At 45.4% G+C, this 25,275-nt stretch overlaps 1 protein-coding gene across 1 annotated transcript in view; it reads right to left on the minus strand.

Annotated features, from left to right (window-relative positions):
- Positions 1–5,062: 5,062 nt before the first annotated feature.
- LOC122939906 (ABC-type organic anion transporter ABCA8-like) overlaps positions 5,063–25,275 on the minus strand; it is a 61,280-nt gene continuing 41,067 nt past the window's right edge. Inside the window, exons 31-33 of the mRNA XM_044296114.1 lie at positions 12,566–12,657; positions 10,991–11,148; positions 5,063–5,471 (exon numbers count right to left, since the gene is read on the minus strand). Coding sequence (XP_044152049.1) covers positions 5,369–5,471; positions 10,991–11,148; positions 12,566–12,657 — 353 coding nt within the window. The 3' untranslated portion in view covers positions 5,063–5,368. The remainder of the gene's footprint in view (positions 5,472–10,990; positions 11,149–12,565; positions 12,658–25,275) is intronic.

A 25,275-nucleotide genomic window follows, 5' to 3' on the forward strand; every position in this document is an offset into this window, starting at 1 on the left:
ACCCCGTGGAAAACGGACAGGTTAGTGTGCCTGACTACGGATGCAAGCCCTTGGGGGTGGGGTGCCCACATTCAGGGAACTTTCTTCCAGGGTCGTTGGGACCCCCTACAAAAAGCAGAGTCCTCCAATCTGAAAGAATTAATGGCGGTCGGGCTTGCGATGAGGGCCTCCCTCCCGAAGATAGAAGGAAAGGACCTAAGGATTCTTTCAGACAACAGGAGAGACAAGATGCAGAGCTCTCATGGAATAAGCTTATGTCACTCTGAGTCTGACAGAAAGGATATGCACCTCGATATTGGCAGTCCACATCAAAGGGGTAGAAAACAAACAGGGGATTTCCTGAGCCGCCATACCCTGTCCCAGGGGGAATGGTCCCTAGACCCTATTGTTTTTCAGAGGATAGTAGATCTTTGGGGTATCCCCGAAATCGACTTATTTGCTACCCATTCAAACAAGAAGGTGCCAAATTTCTATTCCCAGAGCAGAACGGGATTCCCCTGTGGGATAGACGCCCTGATGCAGGAGTGGAATTTCCGCCTGGCTTATGCCTTTCCCCCTCTTCCCCTGATTCCCCAGGTTTTACGGAAAATCAGGGAAGAGCGAGCCACAGTAATCCTAATTGCCCCCTTCTGGCCCAGGAGGTCCTGGTTCACGGGACTCCGGACCATGTCAATCGCCGATCCCTGGGTGCTTCCGACGGTCCGGGGCCTTCTGAGCCAGGGACCAGTGATACATCCAGCTGTAGACAGCCTACACTTAACGGCCTGGATTTTGAGAGGTGGTTATTAGAAAAGGAAGGGTACTCAAATGCCTTGGTTTCTACCCTGCTAAAAAGTAAGAAAGAGGTTACAGTAAGGATTTATACAGTAGCAGAGTTTGGCACAAGTTCTTAAATTTTGCCCAGATCCAGTTAAGGAACATTCCTTTGGTTGCTCCTTTACATTCTATCCTTGAGTTTCTTCAGAAGGGTCTAGAAATGGGTCTATCAGTCAGTACCCTGAAAGTTTAGGTCTCTGCCCTGTCTGTTCTATTTAATCAGATAATAGCCAGTAGCCCTTGGGTTTCCAGATTTTTTAGAGCAGTGGAGAGGTCTTCCAAATTCCACCGCTCTCAGGAGATTATTCTTTCTACTCTCTGTCAAAATCCTTCCTCGGAGGAAGAAGAATCTCTCCATTGTCTAGATGTCAAGAGAGCCCTTTTGGCCTATTTGTCCTCTACCTCTTCCTGGCAGAAGTCTTCTTCACTCTTCCTGCAGTTTCAGGGGAGGAACAAAGGTTTTGCTGCCTCAAAGAGTTCTATATCACGGTGGGTCGTGTCGGCCATTTCCTTATCCTACCTTTCCTCAGGGTTATCTCCCCCAGTGGGCCTGAGGGCCCACTCGACCAGGGCGGTGGCTGCTTCCTGGGTTGAGAGGTCCTCGGTTCTACTTGAGAAAATTTGTGAGGCAGCAACCTGGTGTTCCCCTTCAACCTTTTTTAAGCACTATAGGTTGAACTTGAACTTTTCTGGTGATCCTTCCTTCGGTAAAGGAGTTCTTCCCACCCTTAGGAATTTCTCTAGTAAATCTCCGGTGGTGCTGTCATGGGCGATAGGAAAAAATTGTATTACTTACCGGTAATTAGATTTTACAGAGCCCATGACAGCACCCTGGGTTTTCCCTCCCTGGTGGTTCTTCTATACTGCACGGGTGTTGCAAAAAAAAAAAAAAAAAAAAAAAATATATATATATATATATATATATATATATATATAAAAAATATATATATATATAAAAAATATATATATATATATATATATATATATACTTATACCTTATATACAAATTGCATGTCTAACACATGTGGCAGCCTTCCTCCAATACTTGGAAACTCACTGAAGAGGAGGAGTATGTCCGCCCATTTTATCCTGCAGGTTTCCTGTCTCTGTGGGGCGGATCCTCCTCTCTCTGGTGGTGCTGTCATGGGCTCTGTAAAATCAAATTACTGGTGAGTAATACCATTTTTTTTTTCTGCTTGTTTAAGGGGAGTGACAACCAGGTTCTATAAATTAAACCACTGAAATATCCCAGAGCTTGCTCTACATGAAGCTTGCTGTACTAAGTGGCTGCTGATTAAGTGGAGTTTAATGAACTGTAGTTTAAGAAACTAAGGTTTGATAGATTTTCCTTGTGTGTTGTTGGCTTAATTCTAGCTAGTCCTCCAACTACAGCAGACAGGGTCTAATTCTAACTCATATTTACTGTTTTCCTACTTTACTGTCCATCCCCATTTAAACATGAGCTCCATGGACAATGCTACTAAGTGTGTACTACTGCGTGCCTTAAAGAACCATTTGAGGGTGAATACATTTGCACTAGATGCAATCATGTTGCATATTTGGAAGCCCAGATCTTGGATCTAAATAAGCAGCTTGAAATACTAGGGGTATTGCAGACCCGGAGCGAGGCTTAGACCTCACTGTGCAGGCATTGGCTGGGGTCAGTGAAATGTAGGTGGACGGAGGAGGGCAAGATCAGGACTATCAGGTCAGCAGTTCAGTTAATGTAGGAAGAAGGGGTAGAGAGAAAAGTGCCAGGGAGGCTAGTCCTGAGCTGGAATGTCCTAGTAAATATGCCTGTTTAGCTGATATTAGGGATGAAAGCCCAGGGCCAGCAACACTGCAGCAGGGCGTTTCTACTACCAACTAAGAAGATGACCGCTTCAGGAAGGATGGGAAAACGAGTGCAGCAAAGGCCAGACAGACGCTGGTGGTATTGGACTCTATTATTAGGCGGACAGACTGGGTCATCTGTCGCAGAGACCGTGAATTCCGAACAGTGTGTTGTCTTCCGGGTGCTCGGGTTCGGCATATTGCGGATCGGATTTACAGATTGCTGGGTGGTGCTGGGGAAGACCCGGCAGTCATGGTACACATTGGCACCAATGACAAAGTCAGGGGGAGACGGAAGGTTCTTAAAAATTATTTTAGGGAACTAGGAGAGAAGCTCAAGTCAAGGACCTCCAAGATAGTGTTTTCAGAAATACTACCAGTGCCACGAGCGTCACCAGAGAGACAACGGGAGTTTAAGGAGTTAAATAAGTGGCTCAGAAGCCTGTGCAGGAAGGAAGGGTTTAGGTTCATGGAGAACTGGGCCGACTTCTCGTCGCTTGCAGGCTCTACAGTAGGGACGGGCTGCACGTTAATGGGGAGGGTGCAACTGCCCTGGGGGAAAATAGTTAGATAGCTGGAGGATCTTTTTAAACTAGGATCTGGGGGAGGGTGGGGTCATACTAATAAGGGGGTAGATAGTTTAGATAGAGAGTGGGATATAGGAGGGGACAGTGGGGATTTAGTGGGGGCTGGGGTTAGTGAGGAAAGAAGGGAGAAGACTGGGCAGAACTATACACCGATGAAAAATAGAACTGCTGGTAACAAGAACCTGTTACATACAAACACCCACTAAGGTAAATAAAAAATTCCATATATTCACTTTACAGGTAATAGTAATTTAAAATATATTTTCACAAATGCCAGAAGTCTAGCTAGAAAAATGGGGGAGCTGGAAGCTATGGTACTAGAAGAACATATAGATGTAGCTGGTGTGGCTGAGACATGGTTGGACTCTTCACATGACTGGGCTGTATATATTAAGAGTTTTACACTATTTAGGAAAGACCGGGTCAATAGAAAAGGTGGTGGCGTGTGCCTGTATGTGAGGAGTGATCTGAAGACAAGTGTGAAAAGGCAGTTGTGGGTGCGGATGATGAGGATGTGGAAACCTTATGGGTGGAAGTTCAAAGGGATATAAACACTGAAAAAATAATACTTGGTGTAACCTATAGACCCCCTAACATCACAGAGGAGATAGAAGCTCAACTCTATAAACAAATAGAGCGGGCTGCACAGGCTGGTACAGTGGTCATAATGGGAGATTTTAACTTCCCAGATATTGACTGGGGTCATGATTCTGCCTCAACCGCAAAGGGGAGAAGATTCCTCAGCTTGCTGCAGGACCACTTTATGGGCCAGTTTGTAGAAGCTTCCACTATGGGCGATGCTCTGTTGGATCTGGTAATTTCAAATGATACAGAGCTTGTTGGAAATGTTACTGTTCAAGAAACACTAGGTAAGGCTACTTTCACACTTGCGGCAGTGTGATCTGGCAGGCAGTTCAGTCGTTGGAACTGCCCGCCGGATCCACCGATCTGCATGTGACTCAAAGCATTTGTGAGACGCGTCTGGATGCGGATCCATCTCACAAATGCATTGCAAGAACGGATCCGTCTTCCCCCTTGAATACATTGCTATGGGGAAAAAACTCTGGCACAAAAAGAGAGCATTTAAAATATACAAATCGGAGGGGTCAGCTGTAGGGTTTGAAGATAACAAAGGGCTTAATAAAATCTGTAAAAAGGGGATAAAATTAGCAAAGATACAAAACGAACAGCAGGTGGCAAAAGGGGGCAAAACAAATCCCCAAAAATTCTTTAAATATATAAATGCTAAAAAACCTAGGTCTGAGCAGGTAGGTCCCCTAAATAATGGTAAAGGTGGGTAGTCACTGAAGATAAGGAAAAGGCAGAGTTACTAAATAGGTTATACAAATATATAAATAGGCCATACAAAAAATAAGCTGAAAAACAGTTTCATGTAAAATGCTCTCAAAAGACAAGGGGGCGCTGCCTCCGACTGGAGAGGAAAAAGTTCTGTCTCCGGAAGCGTCAAAGCCCCTTTACTGTAAGATCTGTGAATCTGTGGAATGGACTCCTCAGGACGTGGTCACAGCAGGAACAGGGGACAGTTTCAAAAAGGGTTTAGATGAATTCTTAAAAGTAAAAAACATTAATGCTTATGAAAACGTGTAGAAATCAGAGTCTCACTTCCTTCTGGGATTCGCATCCCCACCTATCCCTTGGTTGAACTTGATGGACCTATGTCTTTTTTTCAACCATATTAACTATGTAACTATGTAATTGTAACAAACTCCCAGCTATGAGAAACCCCACAATTTCTGTAGAGTACATGGGATGTGCCGCAAAGGCTTGGTTCCAGCTCCTTGGGTCCACCGCTGTCTTCTCCAGACCTTCAGTGCTGCAGGACTTCCATGTGATCCACTGAGGTGAGGGAAACGTCAATGCTTCAGCCACTCATTTGGCTGCAGTGGCGAACATGTGTTTACCTGCAGTGCTGGAAGTCCGGAAAAGAGAGGGGTGGCCCCAAGCAGTGGGGAGCAAGTAAGCATGCTTCAGAAGAAAAAGTTTACCCCTTTAAATGCATGTTTTAATGCCAGACTACTGGGTAGGTTCCTACTGATCCAGAAAGGTATAATTATGTTACATTCAGGATTTTTGGGGTCACCGGATGCAGATTCAAACAATTTCACCTTCTATCAAGCCACAAACAGGGGGGCACTTACTTTTCTGGACACCCCGACAGACAGCTTCTTGGCAGGTTTACTGAGATGTTCTTTCAGCTCCAGGACCTCAGACACCCTAAGACAAGAGGAAACGTATCGATACGTACAAGTCACAAGTACTGGGGGTCGCTTGTCCCCCCATCAAGCATATGCACTACCACTCCATTCATGGATGGCCATGTAGCCAAGCAGAACGCTGTGTGCGATGTGATGACATCACTGTGAGCAGGATCTATGTGTATACCGCCAGATAACTGACTTACTACCATGTCATTCCCTTATGTAACTTTGGGTGGGGTGATTGATAATAGTGCCCCCTGTAGCTGGCATCAAACTTGTCACCTGTGCTTTTGAGTTTTAAGTGCCATCGTCTGTGACAATCTTTAGGCCCCTTTCACACGGGCGAGTTTTCCGTGCGGGTGCGATGCGTGCAGTGAACGCATTGCACCCGCACTAAATCCTGACCCATTCATTTCTATAGGGCTGTGCACATGAGCGGCGATTTTCATGCATCACTTGTGCATTGAGTGAAAATCGCAGCATGCTCTATATTGTCCGATTTTCAGTGCGATTTTCACGCACGGTTGCTAGGAGACGATCGGGATGGAGACCCGATCATTATTATTTTCCCTTATAACATACAGAATGCATAGTAAAACAGCGCTGGAGGGGTTAAAATAATAATAATAATAATAATTTAACTCACCTTAGTCCACTTGATCGCGAAGCCCGGCATCTCCTTGTGTCTCCTTTGTTGAATAGGACCTCAGAGAATAAGACCGGCACTCGGGTATCGTTGAAGAAAAACTGCTTTATTCAAGCATTAAGCAGTACAAGCAGAGAACAAATGGATAAACAGCGACACGTGTTTCGGCTCTATGAGCCTTTGTCAAGCCTAATATATCTATGTAAACTAAAGATTTAAATAGTGCGCCGTACCTGACGCAGAGAACGTGATGAGGTCACGTCACTATGACTACCAGTATAAACAAATCCTTCTGTGCAGGAATTCTAATCATTGCTGCAGCGGACCGAAATGAAATGGTGTGCAACAATGTCATGACAATGTTGCAAGCAATTGAATAATACTCATATATCTTTTATAAGTATAACTCCTTTATATGGGCATTCTAAATATATATATACGTATCTAATGAAAAATTACAATATCATGACATTGTTGCAACCATGTTCACATGGTTAGTGTAACTATAGCATTATGAAATATGAATAACAAAATCGAATATATCGATCCAATAAAGAAGGGAACAACAGGAAAAACAAGTAAGCTGTCAGTATGAGACTGCTGCAAAGGATGTATACATCAAAGCTCATATTAAATCAGATTACAATTAAATAATAAACGCTGGCTGTAATCTTGAGTTTCTTCCATTTTCAATATTCTATTATTTTTTTCTGAGACTATAGAAAAAAAATAATCATGAAAAAAATATTATTTATATAAATTTCACAAGAATGCATTTAAATCATACTCTCGATTGAGACCTCTGGGTTCAATAGTCTGTAGAGTATGTATCCAAAAACTCTCACGTTTTTTAAGCATGAGAATTCTATTGCCACCTCTACGTGCTGGCAACACTTGCTCAATAATTTGGAATCTCAATTGAGATACATTGTGGGAACATCTGTCAAAATGAAGGGGAACTGGCAACAGTAAATTCTTTTTCCTTATTGTGGATTTATGATTACTAAATCTATCCTTCATTCTGACGGATGTCTCCCCAATGTATATCAAACCACATGGGCACTTTAGTAGATACACAACAAAATTGCTGTCACAAGTAAAGACGCCGAACCAAGACGCCAAGACGCCGAAGACGCCAAGACGCCGAAGAGGAAAAATACCAGGAGAGCAGGACGCCACCATAAGAGAGGGACAATTACCGATGACCACCAGGTCCCAGGTATGAAGGAAACTTTGCTATACAACATATCTTCCAAGAACTTAACACCGATACAAATACAACTATTGGAAAAAGGTTTATCATTTAGTCCAACTGAGGCCTTCGATACTTTTCAGTTTGACATGGATTGTCGGCGTTTCTTTAGAGGCATAAGATTAAAAGCACACTTTGCATCCCAGGATATGTCGGTCTCCACAGCAGCTTTATCCAGTCACACAGGTTTATCCTTGAGTCAATTTGGGCTGAGACTAAAAAGTAGTTATCAACCTCCTAAATCACATCACCCTGTGGAGACCTACATATCCTTGGTGCAGAGAGATTTTGAAGTTATCTTGTCTGAGATACAACATGAGGGGTTGACTATCACGCATAATTTGTCCACAGCAGAAAAACAAGCTTTGCGTTCTTTGCTTGATGATAAGTCAGTTATATTTAAGCCAGCTGATAAGGGGGGCTCACTTGTTCTACTAGATAGGGATTATTACATTTCTGAAATATTGTCACAGCTCTCTGATAAAGATACATATTGTCCTTTGAATAGTGATCCCGTTTTTGAAATTAAACGTAAATTGATGTTAATCATTGAAAAATATAAGGACATATGTGGTCTTGAGGACAAGCTGTGTCAATTTTTGATTAATCAACATCCAGTGACTCCTATCCTGTATACGTTACCAAAGATTCACAAAAATCTGACAGCGCCCCCAGGTCGACCTATTGTGGCTTCTAATGAGTCTATATTGTCTGCACCAGCCATGTTGATTGAGAAGGTTTTAACCCCCCTGATTAAAAATTCTCGTTCCTTTTTGTTAGACACTAATCATTTTTTGTCTAGCATTAGTGAATTACATCTTGAGACAGGAGACCTTCTGGTGACCATGGATGTATGCAGTTTGTATACATCCATTGAACATACTAAAGGATTAACTGCAGTTGAATGTATCCTGGAGTCATCTCAATATACAATACATGAACGAGAATTTTTTCTGCAATTACTTGAATTGGTATTACGAGAAAATTATTTTTTATTTCAGGATACCTTCTTTCAGCAGAAGCGGGGTACCGCGATGGGCTCGCATGCCGCACCGCCATATGCAAATAGCTATATGATTTGGTTTGAAGAAAATTTTGTATACACAAACCTACTATATAAACAATATTGTATATTTTGGCGTCGTTTTATAGACGATATTTTTTGCATATGGCGGGGCGGCATCGAGTCACTACATAATTTTGCTCAGGAAATGAATAACATATGGCCAGAATTGTCTTTCACGATACAAAGTGATTCCTCACAGATCAATTTTCTTGACACATTGGTGATTAAAGGTGATGACAATCAGATTCATACTGATTTATATATAAAAAAGACTGATAAAAACAGTTTGTTACATTTTTCAAGTAACCATTCACCATTTGTCAAGAAATCTTTACCATTCTCACAATTTCAGCGGATCAAGAGAATTGTATCAGATGAATCCGTGAGACAGATTAGATTAACTGAGATGACAGAAAAATTCTCTGCAAGAGGCTACCCTAGGCCACTCTTACAACAGGAATTACAGAAATGTACCAGTATAATTACTCACAAGCCTAGCAAGATTCGCAAACGTTTACCTTTTATAGTCAAATACCATCCTGTTATTAATAAATTTCGTTATATCATCAATAAGCATTGGGGAATTATGCGTGCTGCCTATCCCGACATTGTTGAATTTGGTGAAGCCCCTATGATCTGTTATAAGAGAACGAAAAATATTCGTGATACCATTGTAAAAGCAGACATAGGAAGTTCCACTATGCCACGCCAACTTTTTTTAACTACTCCAAAAAAGGGAACTTTTCCCTGTTTGCATTGTGTGCATTGCTCAGCTGTGATTAGAGGTGAAACCTTTTCTCATCCACACACTGGGAAACAGTTTCCTGTAAGAGGTTTCTTTACTTGTGACAGCAATTTTGTTGTGTATCTACTAAAGTGCCCATGTGGTTTGATATACATTGGGGAGACATCCGTCAGAATGAAGGATAGATTTAGTAATCATAAATCCACAATAAGGAAAAAGAATTTACTGTTGCCAGTTCCCCTTCATTTTGACAGATGTTCCCACAATGTATCTCAATTGAGATTCCAAATTATTGAGCAAGTGTTGCCAGCACGTAGAGGTGGCAATAGAATTCTCATGCTTAAAAAACGTGAGAGTTTTTGGATACATACTCTACAGACTATTGAACCCAGAGGTCTCAATCGAGAGTATGATTTAAATGCATTCTTGTGAAATTTATATAAATAATATTTTTTTCATGATTATTTTTTTTCTATAGTCTCAGAAAAAATAATAGAATATTGAAAATGGAAGAAACTCAAGATTACAGCCAGCGTTTATTATTTAATTGTAATCTGATTTAATATGAGCTTTGATGTATACATCCTTTGCAGCAGTCTCATACTGACAGCTTACTTGTTTTTCCTGTTGTTCCCTTCTTTATTGGATCGATATATTCGATTTTGTTATTCATATTTCATAATGCTATAGTTACACTAACCATGTGAACATGGTTGCAACAATGTCATGATATTGTAATTTTTCATTAGATACGTATATATATATTTAGAATGCCCATATAAAGGAGTTATACTTATAAAAGATATATGAGTATTATTCAATTGCTTGCAACATTGTCATGACATTGTTGCACACCATTTCATTTCGGTCCGCTGCAGCAATGATTAGAATTCCTGCACAGAAGGATTTGTTTATACTGGTAGTCATAGTGACGTGACCTCATCACGTTCTCTGCGTCAGGTACGGCGCACTATTTAAATCTTTAGTTTACATAGATATATTAGGCTTGACAAAGGCTCATAGAGCCGAAACACGTGTCGCTGTTTATCCATTTGTTCTCTGCTTGTACTGCTTAATGCTTGAATAAAGCAGTTTTTCTTCAACGATACCCGAGTGCCGGTCTTATTCTGTGATTCAAGTGGGCTGTCCTTCCCTGACTCGTGCACCGGGACCCACAGAAGACGAGGAGTGCCGTCCGTACTTCACTGCGTTGAATAGGACCTGAGGGGAGCATTAAATACAGGTAAAGGACCTTTGATGATGTCACTCCAGTCATCACATGGTACGTCACATGATCTTTTACCATGGTGATTCACCATGGTAAAAGACCATGTGATGACCGGAGTGATGTCATAAAAGGTCCTTTACCTGTATTTAATGCTCACCACAGGTCCTATTCAACAAAGGAGACACAAGGAGATGCCGGGCTTCGCTATCAAGTGGACTAAGGTGAGTTAAATTATTATAAATTTTTTTAACCCCTCCAGCGCTGTTTTACTATGCAGTCTGTATTCAGAATGCTATTATTTTCCCTTATAACCATGTTATAAGGGAAAATAATACAATCTTCAGAACATCAATCCCAAGCCCGAACTTCTGTGAAGAAGTTCGGGTTTGGGTACCAAACATGTGCGATTGTTCTCACGAGAGTGCAAAACGCATTACAATGTTTTGCACTCGCGTGGAGAAATCGCGCATTTTCCCGCAACGCACCCGCCTCTTATCCGGGCCAGAAATAAGACGCCCGTGTGAAAGAGGCCTTACAAATATCAGAAATCTGACAATGCAGACAGACGGGGGGAGGCATTGCAGGGCAGTGTGTTTACCGCTTTATGGCTTGGTCGGCGTCGTCTTTTTTTATTCCGTTCACCGATGCATAGATCTTCAGATGTTCGATCACTGTCAGGCTGGGCCACAGAGGACTGGACTGCGGACAGTACCCCAGGAGCGCAGAGTTGTTGTCAGCTGCACTGCACAGAACCACCTGCAGAGGGCAAAAGGTCGGAAAGTACATACATTCTAACCCTTAGGGCTCATTCACACCAGTAATGAGAAGCTGACAGTTTCCATCCACTCGGCATGGTGTAAAATGGACCACACAGATATATTGCACGCTGCGATCTTCCCTGCACAAGTTGACGGTCTGGGAAAAAACCTGGTGTGTGAATTGTCCCATTGACTATAATGTGTCAGCCGTCAGCGCCTGTTCAGTCAACATCCAGACTTGAAAATTGCTCATCTCAGTGAGCCCTTAAAGGGGTTATCCAGGAAAAGTTATTTATGACTTATCCTAAGCATAGGTCATCAGTATCGGATCTGCGGGGTCTGACGCCCGGGACCCCCGGCCGATCAGCTCTGACAGCTTTGTACGTTGGTAACGTGGCCTAGTTGTATCTCAGATCTATAGAGGGATGCAATACCAAGCACGGCCACTATACAATGTACGGCACTGTCTTTGCTAAGGCATCGTTCACCAGATCTTCAGTGAGCACAGCGGCTCCCTGAAACAGCTGATGGCCGGGGTTCTAGGATTGAGACCCCCGCTGATGTTATAATGAGCTATCCTGAGAATAGGTCATCATTATATTTACCAGGATAACCCCTTTAATAATTACATTTCCCACCAATTGAGATTATGATACTTGAAGGGATCATCACATGTTCTGAAAGCAAAGCTGTGTCCCTGTGTAATGAGGAGTTCTGTAAGTTCTTAGAAATTTCTAAGAGTTCTGTAAGTTCTGAATGGATTTTAAAGGAGTTCTCCGGGCTTTTAGAAAATCCATATACAGCTGAACAGGAAGACTCAGGAACATGTCTGGTCAGGACTTAAGGGGTTATCCATTATCACAAACCGCCCCCCCTCAGAGGAAATCTACCTACCCCGCTGCTGGTCCCCGCTCCGCCGCTGCTGCTTCTTCATGTACAGGAATAAAAACATCAGCCAATGGCAGATGGTGACGAGCCTCTCTAGTGTCACCCGCGATGCAAGGAAGACTCGTTGCTGTTTCCACCTGCCATTGGCTGCTTCCCCGACACCGGATGTTTTAATCTGTGTACAGGGAGAAGCGGGGAAGCGGAAGAGCCCGCAACCATTCTGACAGATGTGTCCACAGAGGAATGGGCGGCGTAGCAGACAGGTTAGTTCTAATGGAACAATCTTTAACCCAGGTGAAAGCCCGAGGAACCCCTTTAATTTCTCACCATTTTCAGCATCTCTGCCAACTGTTAGTGAATGGGACATAGTTAGGGCTCTATAGAGCCAATGTGTAATAGGGGAAATGTGCAATTCAACCATGTGCAAACCACTGTAGGAGATGCAACTGTGGACCTTTCGGTTGTCACACAACTTTCTCAGAAACAGTTCAGATAGCTTTATAGGCAGTAGACAGTGGTGTACTTACCTCCCCGGCTGTTGGTTCCTCTTCACCAGCCACCATTAAAATACATGTAGATTTCCCTGCACCATTCGGCCCCAGTAATCCCAGAACTTCACCTGCAGGAAGAAGATTCACATGAGTTGTCTCACATAGTTGTCAGATTCGCTAAGTCTCTTCTCCTTTATATATAGGCGATTTAGTATTAATGTAGTTATATTCTTGTACATAGGGGCAGTATTATAGTAATTATATTCTTGTACATAGGAGCAGTATTATAGTAATTATATTCTTGTACATAGGAGACAGTGTTATAGTAGTTATATTCTTGTACATAGGGGCAGTATTGTAGTAGTTATATTCTTGTACATAGGGGCAGTATTATAGTAGTTATATCCTTGTACATAGGAGCAGTATTATAGTAGTTATATCCTTGTACATAGGAGCAGTATTATAGCAGTTATATTCTTGTACATAGGAGCAGTATTATAGTAGTTATATTATTGTACATAGGAGCAGTATTATAGTAGTTATATTCTTGTACATAGGGGCAGTATTGTAGTAGTTATATTCTTGTACATAGGAGGCAGTATTGTAGTAGTTATATTCTTGTACATAGGACGCAGTATTATAGTAGTTATATTCTTGTACATAGGAGCAGTATTATAGTAGTTATATTCCTGTACATAGGGGCAGTATTTTAGTAGTTATATCCTTGTACATAGGAGCAGTATTATAGTAGTTATATCCTTGTACATAGGAGCAGTATTATAGCAGTTATATTCTTGTACATAGGAGGCAGTATTATAGTAGTTATATTCTTGTACATAGGAGGCAGTATTATAGTAGTTATATTCTTGTACATAGGAGGCAGTATTATAGTAGTTATATTCTTGTACATAGGAGTAGTATTATAGTAGTTATATTCCTGTACATAGGAGGCAGTATTATAGTAGTTATATTCTTGTACATAGGAGCAGTATTATAGTAGTTATATTCTTGTACATAGGAGCAGTATTATAATAGGTATATTCTTGTACACAGGAGCAGTATTATAGTAGTTATATTCTTGTACATAGGAGCAGTATTATAGTAGTTATATTCCTGTACATAGGAGGCAGTATTATAATAGTTATATTCTTGTACATAGAAGGCAGTATTATAGTAGTTATATTCCTGTATATAGGAGCAGTATTATAGTAGTTATATTCTTGTACATAGGAGCAGTATTATAGTAGTTATATTCTTGTACATAGGAGCAGTATTACAGTAGTTATATTCTTGTACATAGGAGCAGTATTATAGTAGTTATATTCTTGTACATAGGAGCAGTATTATAGTAGTTATATTCTTGCACATAGGAGCAGTATTATAGTAGTTATATTCTTGTACATAGAAGGCAGTATTATAGTAGTTATATTCTTGCACATAGGAGCAGTATTATAGTAGTTATATTCTTGTACCTGGGAGCAGTATTATAGTAGTTATATTCTTGTACATAGGAGCAGTATTATAGTAGTTATATTCTTGCACATAGGAGCAGTATTATAGTAGTTATATTCCTGTACATAGGAGCAGTATTATAGCAGTTATATTCCTGTACATAGGAGCAGTATTATAGTAGTTATATTATTGTACATAGGAGCAGTATTACAGTAGTTATATTCTTAACCAAATGTATTTTTATTCAAAGGGTAAGGCATATCAATCGATCACAAACCATCGTGGCATGACTGGTAAGGCATAGTCACAAATCAGCCATTGACGTGACCACAATTGCATGTCAGTGCAACACATGTTGTACAAAATGATACATCAAATGTGACAGACAATAAAAATCAAATATAACACAAATAAGAGGAAACGAGAGGGAAAGGAAGGGAAAGGAAGGGGGGGGGGGTGGTAGGGGAGTTTTCCCCAACTCCGTCAGGGGAACTTCCTATATGTCTTCCAGGGCGACCAGATTTTCAGAAAGCGGGAACGCATGCAGGATTCCCAGTGGGCCAGCTCTTCAAACCTGTAGATCTGATCCACCTTATCCCTCCACATCGAAACAGTGGGAGGTTCAGTATCCTTCCAAAGCAGCGGGATAAGCAGTCTCGCCGCCGTGATGAGCATAGTAGGAAGATCAGATCTACAGGGGGAAAGCGAGTCATTAGGGCACCAAAGCAGGATCAGTTTAGGATCCAGCTTAACCTGCTTAGCACACACCTCATTTATCAGAGCCTCTATACTGGTCCAGAACGCTTTAATCTTTTCACAGTGCCACCAAATGTGTGATAGAGAACCTACGTCTTTTCTACACCTCCAGCACTCACTTGGGAAATCTGCGTTAAGCCTATGCAAGAACTCCGGGGACTTGTACCATCTCGTAAGCAGCTTATACGAGTTTTCTTGTACCTTAATACAGCGGCTAAAGCCGTGAGAGTGTGTAAGGACAAAAGCCCTTTCCGGGTCTGTAAGGTGGATGGACAATTCCCTTTCCCATGAAGAAAGGAAATGTAGCTCAGGAGGGGAGGCTGAGAGTAACTCCTTATATATGGTAGACAGCGGTTTAGGGATCCTACGGGCATCTGATAGTCTCCTAGACAGCCAAGAGGGGGTTCCAGAGGTGGTGGGGGGTGGTAGCTTAATCATCTTAATCTCCTTCTGCAGGGCAAAACTCTGTAGGAAGGAAGCTTTTTTGACTTTAGGGTTATTCAAGACCGTGGACCAATCCAGGGACCCATCCGGGGACCTAATCTCACTTAAAGGGATCTCGGCCAAAAGAAGCCAGATACCTGAGGGCTTCCGGATGGACATAAAACTGTAAAGAGGAAAGCGGAGTACCCGGTATGGGAAACTCAAGTGTTCTATCCTTAAACTGCTTGGCCCACTCAACAAACATACCCTTCCATAGGAGTGGCAAAGAGGAACTACCCGGAGAACAAGGGGACAGCCCCCAGAGAATCCGCTTTATTCTAGTGGAGAGCAGAGAGCGCTCAAGACACACATATGGAGCACTATAAGTGCTCTTGAGGAGGGATAGACCTCTAAATAGTTGAAAGGCCACATAGTAGGAACGTATGTCGGGCAGACCAAAGCCGCCAAACCTCCTCTCTCTGGTCAGCACCGAATAAGCAATTCTGGAGGGTTTCCTCCCCCACAAAAAGAGGGAGAAAACTCTGCGGATGTCTACAAAAAATGAGTGCGGCAGCCAGATAGGCAACACCTGCAGAAGGTACAAAAAATTAGGAGCTATAAAGGTCTTAAGGTAGTTCCTCTTGCCACACCAAGAAATAAATGGCAGTTTAATAGAGTGCAGCTGCTTCCTAACTGAGGACAATAAGGGGGCATAATTCAGAGCCAGTGGCGTACCGCCCATAGAGGCAGACCACGCCACTGCTATGGGGCCCGCGGCACTGGGGGGCCCGTAGCGCAGATAAGGCCCCGCCCACTCATGACCTGTAGCCGGCTATGCGGCTGCTTTTCTCCCCAGGGCCCCCCCCATGTTTAGCTGAATCGCCTCCCAGAGGCGCGGCTAAGGCCCTAGACACCCGCCCCCCTCCTCAGCGCGGTCTGCAAACACCCGATCCTCCTCTCGTCGGCGTCCCAAATCCCGCGCAGGCGCAGTGCCGGCGATTGCCTGCGCCTGCGCTCTGATAATACGGCTGAGGGCAACAGCTTCAACATCGTCACTGGGCTCGGCGCATGCCCAGTGACGATGTTGAAGCTGTTGCCCTCAGCCGTATTATCAGAGCGCAGGCGCAGGCAATCGCCGGCACTGCGCCTGCGCGGGATTTGGGACGCCGACGAGAGGAGGATCGGGTGTTTGCAGACCGCGCTGAGGAGGGGGGCGGGTGTCTAGGGCCTTAGCCGCACCTCTGGGAGGCGATTCAGCTAAACATGGAGGCGTTAGAGTTTTCATATTTAGGCGGGCACGGCACTTCAGAGGGGCACCGTGGAGAAAGAAAACCGCCCCTCTGGGCTCCAGTCCTTACAGCGTCATTTGCTTATCCTAAGAATCGATTTTTAGAAGAAAGGACAAGACTGACATGGAAAAGAAGAACACAGATGGAAAAAAGGTACTTTATTAAACATGGATCCATGAGTACCTTTTTTCCATCTGTCTTGTTCCTTTTATTGTGAGTCTTGTCATTTCTTCAAAAAATGGATTCTTATGATATGTAAATGACGCTGTAAGGAGCCCAGAGGGGCGTTATTCTTTCTCCACGGTGCCCAGGAACGCCCCTCTGAAGTGCCGTGCCCGGCTAAATTTGAAAACTAATAACGCCTCCAAGTTCATCTAAATCGCCTCCCAAACACGATCCTCCTCTCGCTGGCATCCCAAATCCCGTGCAGGCGCAGTGCCGGCGATTGCCTGCGCTATGATAAGATGACTGACGGCACTACGCCTGCGCGGGATTTGGGATGCCGGCGAGAGGAGGATTGGGGTGTTTGCCGCAGAGCGGCACTTAGCCGCGCCTCTGGGAGGCGATTTAGATGAACTTGGAGGCGTTATTAGTTTTCAAACTTAGGCGGGCACGGCACTTCAGAGGGGCGTTCCTGGGCACAGTGGAGAAAGAATAACGCCCCTCTGGGCTCCTTACAGCTTCATTTGCATATCATAAGAATCGATTTTTTGAAGAAATTACAAGACTCGCAATCAAAAGAACAAGACAGATGGAAAACAGGTACTCTGTTAAACATGGATTCACGAAAAAAAAATTGGGGGTAAATTGCTAGTGACAGATTCCCTTTAAGGCTACTTTCACACTTGCGTTCAGAGCGGATCCGTCTGGTGTCTGCACAGACGGATCCGCACCTATAATGCAAACGCTTAGATCCGTTCAGAACGGATCCGTTTGCATTAACATGAACAAAAAAAAAAAACATATTTTTTTTTGTTCATGATAGTGCAAACGGATCCGTTTTGACTTTACATTGAAAGTCAATGGGGGACGGATCCGTTTGAAAATTGAGCCATACTGTGTCAACTTCAAACGGATCCGTCCCCATTGACTTACATTGTAAGTCTGGACGGATCCGTTTGCCTCCGCACGGCCAGGCAGACACCCGAATGCTGCAAGCAGCGTTCAGGTGTCCGCCTGCTGAGTGGAGCGGAGGACAGATGGAGCCATACTGATGCATTCTGAGCGGATCCGCATCCACTCAGAATGCATTAGGGCTGGACGGATCCGTTCGGTGCCGCTTGTGAGAACCTTCAAACGGAACTCACAAGCGGAGACCCGAACGCAAGTGTGAAAGTAGCCTAACATGGCACCCCAAATAAGGAGACCTGCAGGCTGCAGCAGATATCCCATGTGACAGGTCACCCCCAGGAAACCCCTAACAGTTTCTGTAGGTCATGTATAAATTTATTTAATGGGGGTGTGGCATGGGAGGAGCAAAGTCAGGAAGTGGGAGGGGCCATGGTGGGTAGTGGGCGGGGTTAAGGGGCCCAATTCAGATTTTTGCTATGGGGCCCAGTGATTCCTATGTACGCCTCTGTTCAGAGCAAATAAGTCCTTCGCCTGAGCCGGGACATGCACTCCCAAAAATACTATGTCTTTTGTAGCCCAGTGGAAGGGGGTATTATTCTGAAGGGCTTCTTTAACCGATTCTGGACAAGTAACGTTTAGGGCCATTGACTTGCTATAGTTGATTTTAAAATTTGACACATAGCCAAACTCCTCAAAAAGAGACAAAAGCCTAGGGAAGGATGTTTCGAGGTTGGAAGTCATTATAAGTAGGTCATCTGCAAATGCGGCTGTCAGGTGGGTCCGAGAATCAATGGTTAAGCCCCTAACCGCAGGATCCTGCCGGATCTTACACAGCAAAGTCTCCATCACTATGACAAACAGATATGGGGAGAGGGGACACCCCTGCCTCGTGCCTTTTATCTCCTCTAAGTCCTTTTTAAGAGGTGCAAGAGCAGATTCCAGAATGCCCCTGAGATCTGCTTTGGAGAGTGAGGAGCTCTTTCGCAGTGGTCTGCAATCAGAAACATCAGAAGTGCTTCCTGCCTCAGAGCCTTCATCTGCTTCAGAGAGCTGCCGCGCCTTCTTGTATGTTTCAGCAGCAGGAGTCCTGGACTGTTTCTTAAGGAATTTATCCATCTCAGGTTGCCTGGAACGGGCCCCTGTCGGCTCTGGTGTCTCAGGGTGACGGTCCTTGCCTGGTTTCCCCATTGGCACAGAGTAAATAGCTAATAAAAGGGGCTATAATAGCTGCCAGGGAGAGGAGCTCAGGAACAAGCAGCCATGTGTCATGGAACCATGAACCAGACGTACAACAAGAGATGAGTGGAAATAAGAATGCTTTATTGAAAATAAAGCTGTAAGGCAAAAGTCCAAACGGATGGCTAAACCGAAGCAGGGTCTTGCGAAACCAGAGATCAGGAACCAGAAGGGTAGTCAGATGAAGCCAGGATCAGGAACCAACAGGGTAGTCAGACAAAGCCAGGATCAGGAATCAGCAGGGTAGTCAGACGAAGCCAGGATCAGGAACCAGAAGCAGCAGCAGTCTTAGAAGCATGTGAGCACAGGAGGACCAAGCAGGGAACTGAAGCCACAGACCTCCTATATATATGAGCTAGGCATCCAGCTCCTCCCAGTGGGAAGGAGGAGCCGCAGGGTGGGAGGCTACAAGAAACCCAGAAACCAAGATGGCCGCCAGCACATGTCAAACGAAGGAGACCAGCAAGGAGGTAAGACCATGACAGTACCTCCCCCTCAAGGGCCCCTCCTCCGCGGAGTAAGGAACGGTTTCTGAGGGAAGCGTGCGTGGAAGGCTCGGAGCAAGGCAGGAGCATGGACATCTGCGGAGGGAACCCAGGAACGCTCCTCTGGACCATAACCACGCCAATGGACCAAAAACTGCACCCGGCCGCGGACCAGGCGTGAGTCCAGGATATTGCTCACCTCATACTCCTCACGATTGCCCACTTGGACCGGACGAGGCCGAGGAATCGAGGAAGTGAAACGATTACACACCAGTGGCTTCAAGAGGGAGACATGAAACACGTTGGAGATCCGCATGCCAGGAGGAAGCGCAAGGGCATAGGCTACCGGGTTTACCCTGCGAAGCACTCGGAAGGGACCAACAAAGCGAGGCGCCAGCTTGGGAGTGGGCACTCGAAGGTTGAGGTTGCGGGTGGACAACCATACGCGGTCTCCGACCTGGTAGGAAGGAGCGGGCGCTCGTCTGCGATCAGCCTGGAGTCTCTGGCGCTGCGCAGAGACCTCAAGGGACCTCTGGATCTGTACCCAAGAAGCACGTAGGACGGAAAGGTGATCCTCCACAGCCGGAATATCCTGGGGAGAGAATACCTCCGGTAACACGGCAGGTTGGAACCCATAATTGGCCATGAAGGGAGACGTCCCAGAGGAAGAGTTCACCGCCGTGTTCCTGGCAAACTCAGCCCAAGGCAGGAGGTCAACCCAATTGTCTTGGTGATCGGAGACATAGCAACGAAGGAATTGCTCCAAGGCCTGATTGGATCGTTCTGCGGCCCCATTGGACTGAGGGTGGTAGGCCGATGAGAAAGAGAGATGAATCCCCAACTGGGAGCAAAAGGCGCGCCAGAACCTGGACACAAACTGACTCCCCCGATCCGACACAATCTCCTTGGGCAAACCGTGCAACCGGAAGACCTCCCTGGCAAAAATCGAGGCCAACTCTTGTGCAGAGGGTAACTTCTTGAGAGGTACACAGTGGCACATTTTGGAAAACCGATCCACTATCATGAGAATGACCGTATGGCCTCGGGATGCAGGGAGGTCCACAATGAAATCCATCCCCAGGTGTGACCATGGACGCTCCCCGGTGGCTGTGGGTTGCAAAAGGCCCAACGGAAGGTGCCGAGGGGACTTACTCTGGGCACAAACGGAGCATGCCGCTACATATGCGGCGATGTCGGAACGTAGAGAAGGCCACCAGAACAGACGTGAAACAGCCCAGGACAGCTGATTCTTTCCAGGATGCCCCGCGGCCTTGGAGTTATGGTAGGTTCGCAACAACCGAGTGCGCAACTCCTCAGGCACAAAACACCTGCCGTTGGGTCTCCCAGAGGGAGCACCAGATTGAGCCGCCAAAATCTGCTCACCCAGGGGAGAGGTCAGGCTGGTGCGAATGGCGGCCAGGATCTGATTCGGAGGTATGACCGAAGTCGGAATCGACTCCTCCCCGGACAGCTCGGAGTACTGCCGTGATAAGGCATCCGCTCTGATGTTCTTGGAACCGGGTAGGTAGGAGACCACGTAATTAAAACGTGACAAGAACAGAGCCCATCTGGCCTGACGTGGTGTCAATCTCTTGGCCTCAGAGAGGTAGGTCAGATTCTTGTGGTCCGTCAGGATGAGAACCGGAACCACCGAGCCCTCGAGCAAGTGCCTCCATTCTTTAAGGGCCTGCATGATGGCCAATAACTCCCTGTCACCAATCTGATAGTTGCACTCCGCGGAAGACAGTTTCCGGGAGTAAAACCCACAAGGAAGCAGAGGACCCTCTGGTGTTCTACGCTGAGACAGGAGGGCGCCTACTCCCGTCTCAGACGCGTCCACCTCGAGGACAAACGGCAACCCAGGGTTGGGATGCGACAGAATCGGAGCCGACACAAAGGCGGACTTTAGAGCCTCAAAAGCTCGGATGGCCTCGGGCGGCCAGACCTGGGGATTACTGCCCTTCCTGGTCAGATCCGTGAGAGGCTTGGCTAGCATGGAAAAGTCCCTGATGAACTTCCGATAATAATTGGCGAAGCCCAAAAAGCGCTGCAGGGCACGAAGACCACTGGGCTGGGGCCACTGTAAGACAGCCGAAACCTTCTCAGGATCCATGGAGAACCCCTCAGCGGAAATGATGTAACCTAAGAAGGTTACCTGGGATCGGTGAAATTCGCATTTCTCAAGCTTACCGAACAGCTTGTTCTCTCGTAACCGTTGCAACACTCGTCTGACATCCAGAATGTGGGCCTCCATGGATTCAGAATATACCAAGATGTCATCCAAATAGACCACCACACACTGCTGCAACAGGTCACGGAAAACATCGTTGATGAATTCCTGGAAGACTGCGGGCGCATTGCACAACCCAAAGGGCATAACCAAGGATTCATAATGACCGGTCCTGGTGTTAAACGCGGTCTTCCACTCATCGCCCGCCTTGATCCTTACCAGGTTATATGCCGCCCTCAGGTCGAGTTTGGTAAAGACCGTGGCCCCTTTGAGGCGATCGAACAGCTCGGAAATCAAGGGTATCGGGTAAGCGTTCTTGATCGTGATGCGATTGAGACCCCTGTAATCGATGCAGGGCCTCAACTCACCGCCCTTCTTTTTCACAAAGAAAAATCCAGCCCCTGCCGGGGACGAGGATTTGCGAATGTGTCCGCGTGAAAGCGCCTCCCTCACGTACTCCTCCATGGCCTCATTCTCCGCTACCGACAGTGGATAGACTTTGCCACGAGGAGGAACGGCACCAGATTGTAACTCTATGGCACAATCGTATGGGCGGTGCGGAGGTAGGGCAACCGCACGCACCTTATCGAATACATCCCGGTACTCCTCGTATTCAGGAGGCAACAGAGAGTCCGAGGAAGTACACAGCAACTTGACAGGCCCATGGATGCAACTAGCCCCACACTGCGGTGACCACGAGAGGATCTCGGCCGATTTCCAATCGAAAGTCGGATTATGCTTCTGGAGCCAGGGGTACCCCAAGACCACCGAGTAGTGTGGAGACGAAATAACCTGGAGACAGACCGACTCTCTGTGAACGGCACCAATGGCCATCCCCACTGTAAGGGTCTCATGAGTCACGTGTGGCGGCAGAAGGGGTCTGCCGTCTATCGCCTCAAGAGCCAGTGGGGAACCTCGAGGCTGCAGAGGAATGGAATTGGCGGCAGCGAACACACTATCAATGAACAAACCACCAGCACCAGAGTCCACCAACGCCTGGGTCGTCACCGAGCCCCCGACCCAGGAGAGGACAACAGTAATCAGTGGTTTGTCAACACGGGAAACCGGGGACGAGGAGACTCCACCCAAGATCTGCCCCCGACAGGATCTCAGGTGCGAGCGTTTCCCGGACGGTTCGGGCATGCCAACCGAAAATGCCCACCGAGACCACAGTACATGCATCGGCCCTCGCGTCTCCGGAGTACCCTCTCCCCCTCGGACAGGCGAGCAAACCCCAGCTGCATGGGTTCACCCCCAGACAAGTCATCCCCAGAAGGCGTGGGAGGAGAGGGAGGCACGGGTGGGACAGCAAACGTAGGCGCCAATCTGTTAGAAGGCCTCCGCAGGCTCTCCTGAAAGGAAGGTCTCTCCCTGAGTCTGGTGTCAATCAAAATCAGGAAAGAAATAAGAGACTCGAGCTCCACAGGTAGGTCCTTAGCTGCAACCTCATCCTTCAAGGCATCCGAGAGACCATGAGAGAAAGCAGCGACCAGAGCCTCATTATTCCAGCCCACCTCTACTGCCAGGGTACGAAACTCAATGGCGTATTCAGCTACGGATCGTGAACCCTGTCTGATGGACATAAGGAGCTTCGCAGCAGAGGCAGCACGAGCCGGCACATCGAATACCTTCCGAAGAGAAGCAACAAAACCGGAAAACTCGGCAACCACCGGATTGTTGTTCTCCCATAAAGGGCTGGCCCAGGCCAAGGCCTTGTCCGAGAGCAGCGAGATCAAGAAGCCCACCTTTGATCTCTCAGTAGGAAAGGCATGTGGCAGCAACTCGAAGTAAATGCCCACCTGGTTAAGGAAACCTCGGCACTGAGTTGGCTCTCCCCCAAAGCGCTGTGGAAGGGGGGCAGAACCGGTCATACCCCGAAACACCGCAGGCGCAGCAACAGGTGTCGGGGTAGACTCTGGCGCAACAACCGGAGCGGCAGTAGGAGCGGGCCCAGGAGCGACAACCGACCCATCGGCAACGGAAGCTAAATGAGCCGTGCGTTCAAGCAGGGTTTGCAACGCCACAGCGAACCGACCCAACAGGTGATCCTGCTGATCAAGTCTGGCAACCAGCGTAGGTAGCGAGGATGGCCCTGTACCGTCAGAATTCATGGCTTGGTCCTAATGTCATGGAACCATGAACCAGACGTACAACAAGAGATGAGTGGAAATAAGAATGCTTTATTGAAAATAAAGCTGTAAGGCAAAAGTCCAAACGGATGGCTAAACCGAAGCAGGGTCTTGCGAAACCAGAGATCAGGAACCAGAAGGGTAGTCAGATGAAGCCAGGATCAGGAACCAACAGGGTAGTCAGACGAAGCCAGGATCAGGAATCAGCAGGGTAGTCAGACGAAGCCAGGATCAGGAACCAGAAGCAGCAGCAGTCTTAGAAGCATGTGAGCACAGGAGGACCAAGCAGGGAACTGAAGCCACAGACCTCCTATATATATGAGCTAGGCATCCAGCTCCTCCCAGTGGGAAGGAGGAGCCGCAGGGTGGGAGGCTACAAGAAACCCAGAAACCAAGATGGCCGCCAGCACATGTCAAACGAAGGAGACCAGCAAGGCGGTAAGACCATGACACCATGCAGCTCCAAGGTCAAGCTCTGCCCCCTACAGTACTTATATTCTTGTACATAGGAGCAGTATTATAGTAGTTATATTCTTGTACATAGGAGACAGTATTATAGTAGTTATATTCTTGTACATAGAAGGCAGTATTATAGTAGTTATATTCTTGTACATAGGAGAAGTATTATAGTAGTTATATTCTTGTACATAGGAGCAGTATTATAGTAGTTATATTCTTGTACATAGAAGGCAGTATTATAGTAGTTATATTCTTGTACATAGAAGGCAGTATTATAGTAGTTATATTCTTGTACATAGGAGCAGTATTATAGTAGTTATATTCTTGTACATAGGAGCAGTATTATAGTAATTATATTCTTGTACATAGGAGACAGTGTTATAGTAGTTATATTCTTGTACATAGGGGCAGTATTGTAGTAGTTATATTCTTGTACATAGGGGCACTATTGTAGCAGTTATATTCTTGTACATAGGAGGCAGTATTATAGTAGTTATATTCTTGTACATAGGAGCAGTATTATAGTAGTTATATTCTTGTACATAGGAGCAGTATTATAGTAGTTATATTCTTGTACATAGGAGCAGTATTATAGTAGTTATATTCTTGTACATAGGAGCAGTATTATAGTAGTTATATTCTTGTACATAGGAGCAGTATTATAGTAATTATATTCTTGTACATAGGAGACAGTGTTATAGTAGTTATATTCTTGTACATAGGGGCAGTATTGTAGTAGTTATATTCTTGTACATAGGGGCACTATTGTAGCAGTTATATTCTTGTACATAGGAGGCAGTATTATAGTAGTTATATTCTTGTACATAGAAGGCAGTATTATAGTAGTTATATTCTTGTACATAGAAGGCAGTATTATAGTAGTTATATTCTTGTACATAGGAGCAGTATTATAGTAGTTATATTCTTGTACATAGGAGCAGTATTATAGTAATTATATTCTTGTACATAGGAGACAGTGTTATAGTAGTTATATTCTTGTACATAGGGGCAGTATTGTAGTAGTTATATTCTTGTACATAGGGGCACTATTGTAGCAGTTATATTCTTGTACATAGGAGGCAGTATTATAGTAGTTATATTCTTGTACATAGGAGCAGTATTATAGTAGTTATATTCTTGTACATAGGAGCAGTATTATAGTAGTTATATTCTTGTACATAGGAGCAGTATTATAGTAGTTATATTCTTGTACATA

Source organism: Bufo gargarizans, chromosome 6 (genome assembly GCF_014858855.1).
Source record: "Bufo gargarizans isolate SCDJY-AF-19 chromosome 6, ASM1485885v1, whole genome shotgun sequence".
Taxonomy (NCBI): Eukaryota; Metazoa; Chordata; class Amphibia; order Anura; family Bufonidae; genus Bufo; species Bufo gargarizans.